Source organism: Manacus vitellinus, unplaced genomic scaffold (genome assembly GCF_001715985.3).
Source record: "Manacus vitellinus isolate BGI_N305 unplaced genomic scaffold, ASM171598v3 scaffold_4_pilon, whole genome shotgun sequence".
Taxonomy (NCBI): Eukaryota; Metazoa; Chordata; class Aves; order Passeriformes; family Pipridae; genus Manacus; species Manacus vitellinus.
Window position 1 is genome coordinate 21,600,115 of NW_021940604.1, and position 9,408 is coordinate 21,609,522.

Sequence of the window (9,408 nt, forward strand, 5' to 3'; positions counted from 1 at the left end):
TGGCCTGATATTTAAAAGCGTTTACCATCGTCGTAAGCAAAGAGAGAAATCTTGTGCCACAAGTGAAACAATGCCTCATTTTTAAGTGCAGGTTTATGCATTGCACTGGAAAAATTGCCACAGAAGGAATCTGGCAAAACCACAATGGCATTTAAGTACCAATGGCAGAGGGAGGGAGACACCCTGCAACATGGCAAGATGCAAACAAAAAAAAAAAATAGGCATTTTCACTGCACATTGATTCCAGCTGCTCACTAACTTCTCAGAGGAAAGGAAAAAGCCATGCAATTCTAGGTTGCACATTTGGAGGATGAGAGAGGGAACAAAAACAGACCTCAAATACAGGGAACATCTAAGGTTCTGTGTTATCATGGAATCATAGAATCAGCTGAGTTGGAAAAGACCATCCAGTCCAACCCTGGATCCACTACCACTGTGGTTACTAGATCACATAGCACTAAGTGCCACATCCAGTCTCTTCTTAAAAACCTCCAGGGACAGAGAATCCATCACCTCCCTGGGCAGCCCATTCCAATGTCTGATGACCCTCTCTGTAAAGAATTTCTTCCTAATATCCAATGTAAAACTCCTGTGGCACAGCTTAAGATTGTGCCTTCTTGTCCTACTGCTGGTTGCCTGGGAGAAGAGACTGACACCCATCTCACTGCAACCTCCTTTCAGGCAGTTGTAGAGAGTGATGAGGTTTCCCCTGAGCCACCTCTTCTCCAGGCTAAACAACCCCAGCTCCCTCAGCCTCTCCTCAAAGGGCCTGTGCTCGACTCTCTACCCCAGCCTCACTGCTCATCTCTGGACCTGCTCCAGCACCTCAATATCCTTCCTGAACTGAGGGGCCCAGAACTGGACACAGCACTCCAGGTGTGGCCTCACCAGCGCTGAGTACAGGGGAAGAATCACTTCCCTGGTCCTGCTGGCCACACTGTTCCTGATCCAGCCCAGGATGTCATTGGCCTTCTTGGCCACCTGGGCACCTATGTTACACCTAGAGCTCTTCTGTTAGTAAATGAAACCCCTTAGCAAGAAAAATACTAGTAAAAGTGCATAGTTTAAAAAAATGAAACATGAGCACATTCTGATCACACATCCTTAAAAAATACAACACTTAACAGTAGTCTTGGTATCTATCAACTTGAAACTCCAAATTTGTTGAGAGGCAGGTTTTGCCATTGGCTACTATTCCTTTTTTTTTTCCCCCTCTTACAAGGGCTCACTGGTGTGACTGCTCCTGCCCAGGGCTTCCTGCTTAGCAGCAATGAACCTACACATATAAGCCACAGCTTCTCTGCTAATATCATCCCCCACAGAAACCCAAATGGCACCAATCCAACTGGCCAGGGGCAAGTAGTCATACAGTACAACCAGAAAGGTTTGTCTCATTGATAATTCCCTCTCCTTCTAAAATTTTCATTTTAACACATTACTTCGTGAAAGTCTTGGCACAGGAAACCAGAGAAGTTGTTGTAACTTTAATTTAAACAACTGGCTTAAAAATAACACATCCCTATGCCAATACCATATGTTAAGTAATCTCTTTTAGCTGAAGGGGGCCAACAAGAAAGACAGAGAGGGACTTTTTACAAGGGCATGTAGTGACAGGACAAGGGGCAATGGATTCAAACTAAAAGAAAGTAGGTTTAGATTAGATTTTAGGAAAAAAATTCTTTGTTGTGAGGGTGTTGAGGCACTGGAGCAGGTTGCCCAGAGAAGTGTTCAAGGCCAGGCTAGATGGAGCTCTGAGCAAGCTGATCTAGTGGAAGGTTGGAACTAAGTGATCTTTAAGGTCCCTTCCAACACAAACCATTCTATGATTCTATGATAATTTTATCATCTTCTACATATATTTGTTGATTTCGGTGGTAGTGCTGTAATTAAAATCACAAATATTTTAGATTATTTAGATTTGTCACCACTGTTCAATAAGTCAGAGTTGTGCATTAGAGCAGATTAACAATGACCCATTTTGTGCCTCTTCCCATAAACTGCTTTGAAGTGACCCAAAGGCATGGTTCCACTCCCAAGAAATAATTTCCAGTTTTTTCTCATCTTAGTGATAGAACCAGGAATCTATATATTTTGCCAAAAGGTTATTCAATTTACAGCCGGTGGGCATCACCTGAAATTTTAACTGATTTCCTGATCACACACAACTTTCAAATGCAATAAAAATATTCCTCTTTCACAAGGTAAAAAAGTTCAGCGTAACAGATAACAGTTCTCTCTCCTCTCTCGTGAAAACATTTTGTGACAAAGCACCTTGGACCTGCACTGTTCACCAATCCCAAAAAACTGAGTAGTCTGAGCAGTCCCCTTCTTTCCCAGTTATCACAGCATATTATACTTGGATGCATGCCTCACACTTAGAAAACATCTCAACATTTTAACAGTTTCGGCATAGCCTACACATTTATCATGGCACCCCATTCACATCACTGAGGACCTGCCCACTCTGAGACACATCGCTGCAGGCCGAATTTCCATTTTAAAAAAAGAAAGTCAGCTTTGACTTTAATCACTCTTCTCCCAGTCAACATTCCCATTTTGTCTCCCAGGGGAGCCACCAGCAACCACTGGAGAATCACCTGATACGTTGTCCAGAGGGGGCTGGAGAGTGACTTGGGCTGGAAAGTCCCTTGATATCTTCTGGGAGGTGTCTATCAGAGAGTTTTTGAGCTTGTCATTCATTTCTATTACCTCAAAGTCTGCTTCGTTCCACTCTCTCACATCCTCATCATCATCCTCATCCTCTTCATCCTCCGTAAGCCTTGAGTTTGACAACAAAGCTTTCTGGGTCTCGATGTCACTCACTTCTTTCAGGTCATTCTCACGGGGAGAGGTGGCCAATTTGTACATCACTGGGAAGAGTACAACTGTCATTACAGAAGACACGAAGGCAGCGTACATAACCACAGGAATGTGGTGAAACCTGCCTTGGAGATACCCCACCACAGCAGGAATGCACATCTCACCCAGCGCAGCACCAACCACAAACAGAGAAGCCGATTTTCCTTCCACGACCGTGTACTGTTCTATCCAGGAAATGCCACTGGGGAAGACAGAAGCCATTGATGCTCCATACACGGCAGTTCCCCCCCACAGGGAGGCTCGGTAATGTGCAAAGAAGGCCAAGGCTGAAGAGGAGACAGCAGATGCTGCAAGACTGAGTGTGATCATGGTGCCAGGGTACAAGAAAGCAGCACCAAATATTGCCAGTCCTCTGCAAGCAGCAAACGTACCCCAGAAGACAGAATTCAAAGCAGCTGCTTCACTTTCTTTCATCTCAGCAAAGACCACTGCATAAGTAAATACATAAGAGCCATAAGTGACCTCTGCTCCCACATAGAAAAGAAAGAATATGAACAGGAGACCAATTAGAGCACAGTGGTATTTGGCAAGCTTGTCCTTCTGCAGAGAAGTCTTTGATTTGTCTCGAGCTGAGCTGCCCTTTGAATACAAAACAAAAAGGAAGAGGGAAACTAAGAGAAGATAGGTCCCTATGACAACATAGGACCACAAAAAGTCTTCCTCAAGATGGTCTTGCAGTGCTGGTGTAGCCGATGCAGCTGATGCTGTTGGCACAGACTTCAGGACAGATTGGTTTGTCTTTTCAACCACTGGAAGTTCTTTAGATTCAGAACCTCCCAAGGCCATTTTAGCCAGGATTGGAGCCACAAATGCACCGACAGCGAAACTGAAGTGTAAGGCCTGCATGTGTGGCCCAGCCTCTGCTCCCCAGGTATTCAGTGCCAGTACATTGCCACCTGCAGATTGGAGAGAGGAGGATTCAGTCGTTTTAGTCTGAGACCAGATACTGTTTTAAAGACAAAAAAAAAATACAAAACAAACCATAACCTATATTACTAATTCAATGTGCATCAATGCCAGATTTAGCAAATACAATGTGCAAAACAGTAGTTAACTGAAATTCTGCCTTAAATCCATGTGATTAATTGAGCTTTAGGAGGGTATTCACAGTAGTCAAAACTAAGAGCCACGCAGTGGTTTAATCCAGCAACAACGGACAGCCACAATTGTGCCAGGGGAAGTTTAGGTTGGATATTAGAAAAAATTTCTTCACAGAAAGGGTTGTCAAGCATTGGAACAAGCTGCCCAGGGAAGTAGTTGAGTCACCATCCCTGGAGGTATTTAAAAGACAGGAAGATGTGGCATTAGGGATATGGTTTAGTGGTAGACTCAGCAGTGCTGGCTTAACAGTTGGACTTGATGACCTTAAAGGTCTTTTTCAATCTAATTACTCTACTTGACAATACACAGCATTTTTCAGCCTTTTTTAAAAGAACAAATTTAACTGCTGCTCATTTCTTTAAGTATTAAGAGCAACAATGCACAACACTAAGAATCAGATGTCCCATTAAACAACATCCCAGGAAACAACATCAATCACTTGCTTCTGATGGGCTGGAACTACCTCAACTGCATTAAAAGGACTTTCCAGAAGCAGAAAGGTTCACATCAATACCACTGCAAAGATCAAACTACAATACCTTCAGATCAACAGTAATGCTAGAAAATATGATCCCAGAGAGATGTTTTAAAGTAGTCCCTCAGACAAATGCAGGAAAACAAGAACAGTAATCAAATTCCTTTACTGCAGTACAGCAGCCCTTATCACTCAGCATGAACACTCTTCCAAATTAATTCAGTTACGCTTTACTGCCTTGCTCTTACTTTCTTCTGCTACTCCTGATCAGGCTGAGAGGTCTCCCTGCCTCTCAGATCTGACTTCCAAGCAGTACATCCACCCACTGAAGGTATTTTTACCATTATCCAATAAGATTTTCCCATCTGAAGGATTTTTCAACCAAGTGCTGTGTATAATGATCCTACCAGAGACAGCAAATGCACCTTGGCACTTGGGTTATTTACCATGGCCTGTGCCACAGAAAACCATCTTTTCACTACTGGATCCCTGTATCATGCTCTTTTAAATCTTACCAGAGCTCCCTCAAACCCCACAGAATTATGGCAGATGGTTCACATGTGCAGCCATCATTCCTCTGTGTGGCCAACCAGGTGAGCCACAACAACCAGGCCCTGGTTGGGGTGCTTCCAGAGCTGTTTGGACAGCTAGGTTAATACATGAGCCAGCTCTTTCTTTCTCAGAAATAAAGGCTTCCCTGAAGCTGGTCAACTGGATCCTGAAGTACCTTGCTGGCTAGTAAGCATCCCCAGGCTCCCAGCACGCTGCTGGGACATCACTGGAGAGGTCCCGGGTGAGCAGCCACCTGTTGCAGCTGCACCACCACGTTCTACAGCAATGCCAGAACACTCCACTGCTGATGTATTTGTAGTCATTTCCTAATCTCCACATGCAAGTATGATGGCATTTCCCAGACATCTCTAAGTGTGCTCAGGTCTCTTGCCATGTCAGGTCTCTTACCTCCTGATGAAAACTACCTGCTGAAGCCAGCCATCCCTAACTCATCCTTTCTAAGCTGTGCCCATGAACTTATGAACTTATTTTTGTGGAAGTTTATTTTTTGTACCTTCAGTATGACTGACCTTTCTATCCACACCTGTAGACATTTGCTCTGCAACTTCACTGGTACATCTCAGAATCGTAGAATCATTTAGGCTGGAAAAGATCTCTGAGATCATCTCCCTCCAATAAGGAGCGTATTAAAAAACTGGTTTTGAACAGTTTTCTAGCAAAAGTGTCATTGTTTTTTGGTTTTCTTTCCAGGTCATTTGCAGGATGCACATGCCACAGACTTACAATTTGGGGGACAGAGCAAATTTGTATTCCCAGCCACCTAAGCTAAGCCGGCCAAGGGTGGAAAATATTCCTTGATTCAGGGAGATAGGTGCCATGGTGCTGTGAGCTATGGCAGTAAATGCCTACTGTGAATTCCCAACTTCTGCCTAGCTGGCTTTAGGTGGGAAACATTCCAATACAACAACTGTGAGAATCTCTCTCTCAAACATGAGAGCTTGCTCAGGATTAACTCAGCTCCAGCTAATGTTAATGAACCGTATCCTGACTGGTTCCTGTAATTTAAAGAAAACACTGCTTAAAGAGCACAGGACACTTCCTTTACACCTGTAATGTTCCACTGAAATGCACACTGGTCACCCCACACCCCAAGCCCCTTAAAGGAAGGCCTGTCACAGACACACAAACACTGGAAGCCTCAGGACTAGATTAATCCAAGAATCCCAGTCAGGTAAAACAGCTCCCCTCTTTTAATTCAAGATGTGTCACAAGAAAAAATAGCAATCATTTTGGTATGCCTGAAGTTTCCAATTATTTTGGTGAAGGAACCTTACCTGTGTCCAGAATTCCCATGGAGCCTCCAATAACTGACATCAAGGCAGTTAACAGCAGGGAGTCCTTACACCAGGGTATCCCATAAAGACCAACCGTTGTTGCAACCATGGATAATGCTGGAAAGGTTTAAAAAATAAAACAAAACCTTCACGTACTGCAGTTTCCATTTAAACTACACAGAAGACCAAGAAAAACAAATACATTCATAGTTATCAAAGTTACAGATAACCCTAATAAGTGATGCAACCCAATCCGTGGTTTGAGCAGTAACAGACAGAAGGTTCAACAGATCATTTTTCGTTTGGAAAAAAAAGAATTTTATCAGGATATAAACACTGTGTGACAAACCTGCTAAAGCTAAGGGAACAGCAGCTGCTGCTAGGACACTAAGAAGTCTTCTGCAAACTTGTGATCTAGAAATGTTACTTCACCACAAAACCAGTATCAAGTTTGCCCTCTGAGAACTGCACAGCATTTTATTTGGCTCCATTTTAAAAGAACACAAATCACTAAACTCTTAAAATCCTTTAAAGTAATTGCACCTTGGTCACCAAGAGACCTCTGTATATGCTGACTTTCATTTATATTCTGTTCCCACATGAGGAATATATTCCAAGGGATTTCTGGAGTTTTAAGAGACAGGGTTACAAAATTTCTCGTCATAAATTTAGCAGTAATTCACTAACTGTGTTAGTTTTGCCATTACTGACTACACTTCGAACATGCCTTTCCAAAAAAATATTTTTTAGCAGATGAAAATTATTTTTATTACCATTTGGGAGGAAATTCAGCAGTTAAATTCTATGCTTATAATTACCTGCATAATAAAATAATCTGCAATTAATATCTTGAATATACAGTATTATGTTTTTAGAAGGCTTGTATCATTTCAGATGTCTCTCTTATTTTTCAAATCAATGTCTGATCATAGATGCAGCAGATATTAAAAAGATTGATGGGGACTGATATAATTAAGAACTTAGGTTAATTCCAAACAAAAACAACAGTGGAAAAAATAAATACCCAGAACCCTGAAGTCCTATCAAGATACTTGGAATATATGCCTCCAAACATTTTTGAAGGCATGCATGCTGAGCTGCGTGAAGAAAATGCTAGAGATGGGGTGTATCAAGTACAGCTTCTCAGGTGCCCCACTCAGAGCTGAAAACTAACTTCTTAGCAGGTGCTCATTTGCCCATTTCAGCTTCACACCTGAAGACTGGCACTTAAAAGCAACCCTGACAAAGATAGATTATGTCTTCAATTTTTTCTCAGTACAGTAGCAGGGTTCCAGCAGTTGAAAGGTAGGAGGTAAAACTACACAAGCCAAAACCTCTTACAGGCAGCCCTCAGATGACAAAAATTGAGAGGAGGGTCAGTAGTTCTAACTGTGGTCTTGCCATAGCACTACCAGATTGGAAAGGATTATATCAATCATTTTCCAAGCATTGTTGACAGAAAGCTATCCTGCATGATACCTCAGAAAAAGAAGTAAATACTAAACTATTTCAAGTTAACATGCACTTCCACAGGTGTACTGATTCCATTATGGAAGATAAAGTCTTAAATGCGAGACACAGACAACTTTGACCTTGTCAGATGCACAAGGAGGAGGCTAAAGGAAACTCACTTTGCAGGTGTTCTGGAGAAGACAGGAAAAGGACAGGGAGAAGACTGAATATAGGCATCTTAGAACAAGAGCAAATAAGAACTGATCCATGAAAATGAAGACGAGAGGGGAGAATGACATTATATGATATGACTGCTCCTTATAGGAGACAGGCACATGGGGATACGAAGAGACTTTGTTCAAACATTTAGCAATGGAAAAAGGGATCTTCTCATATTCTCTAACCGACCCTGTGATTACAATACGGCCCTCAAGAAAAGCACAACTCTCTTTGAATTTCTCTGAATAAAGAAGAAAAGAGTGAGCCCTGGTGTATGATTTAATCCCTAACTTACAGCATCAAGGCACACACTGACACTACTGGACCTGAAAGAAAAAAAGGCAGAGCTTCCACTGTTTTAGGTGTGCTCTGAGAATCTCTACTGGAATGTGACACTAACACAACTCTAAAAGGAGCCCCTCATTTCTAGGTGCTGAGTGTGGCTCTTGGCACCCTGACGGCTGAGCAGCCCTGGTCTGCCAGAACAAGGCCAGTCCAAGGCAAGTTTCCACATGTCCAGAAAACTGTTAAGATCATCAGCTGCAGTTCCTACAGTTTAAATGTTTCCACCATCACAGACGGCATTTAATGTTTTCCATTTTAAATAAGTTCTAATTTGGCTAAGGCACTCCAGGCAAAATGTCCAGACTTCTGTCCACATGAAGATGATCATGTCTGATGAGTGTTAAGTAAGGGAAGGGTTTTAGAAAACTCTCCCCACAGAAACGTGCCTCAGCATGACTGCTGGGGGTTTCTGCTGTGTGCATGACAGCCAAAACACAGCTTCCTGTTTTGCTTGTGTGTTTCGTGGAGTGGCACTGTATGTTCCAAGAGGATCTACGCTAGGCACATTACTTAATACAAACTAAGAAAAATCCAACCATACTTTTCAGTCCAGACAGATCTTGTCAGTTCAATTCCAGCTACCACTGCAGATGTGCCCAGCGGGCCCAGCCTGTTGGCAGTGACGCTGTAATGCCCGAGCACACGTAGTGTCAGGAATCCAGCAGGGTGGAATATGGCGACAGCGAGCAGCAGCGTAACTGCCGGGATTTACGGGGAGCAGCACCAAGTGCCACGGGGATTTACGGGGAGCTGCAGCACCATGTGACACGGGCGCCCCTTCCCACGACTCGGCACCGCTACGTAAGGGCGACACCTCTCCCCCTCGGGCTGCGCACGCTGAGGAGAAGGCCAAGTTGCCCTGAACAGTTTGGGACGGGCCGATTTTCCTGGTGGCCTTGGGGCCGACGGGGCAGCACTCACCAAGCAGGAGACTGGCGTTCATGCAGTCGAAGAGCACCCCGCCGATCACCGACCCGCCCAGGTATCCTAGGGACCGGCCCACGAAGATGTAGTAGATGTCGCTGACGTTCTTGCCGACGTTGGCGGCCAGGTTGGGGAAGGTGGGACCAGCACCGCGATGCTCATCCC

At 43.7% G+C, this 9,408-nt stretch overlaps 1 protein-coding gene across 1 annotated transcript; it reads right to left on the reverse strand.

Annotated features, from left to right (window-relative positions):
• Positions 1-1,742: 1,742 nt before the first annotated feature.
• MFSD4B (major facilitator superfamily domain containing 4B) lies at positions 1,743-9,408 on the reverse strand. Its single transcript, XM_029962697.1, is given in 4 exon segments — positions 1,743-3,776; positions 6,304-6,420; positions 9,241-9,390; positions 9,393-9,408. Coding segments are annotated over 4 exon segments (1,533 nt in total). The 5' UTR covers positions 9,406-9,408; the 3' UTR covers positions 1,743-2,523.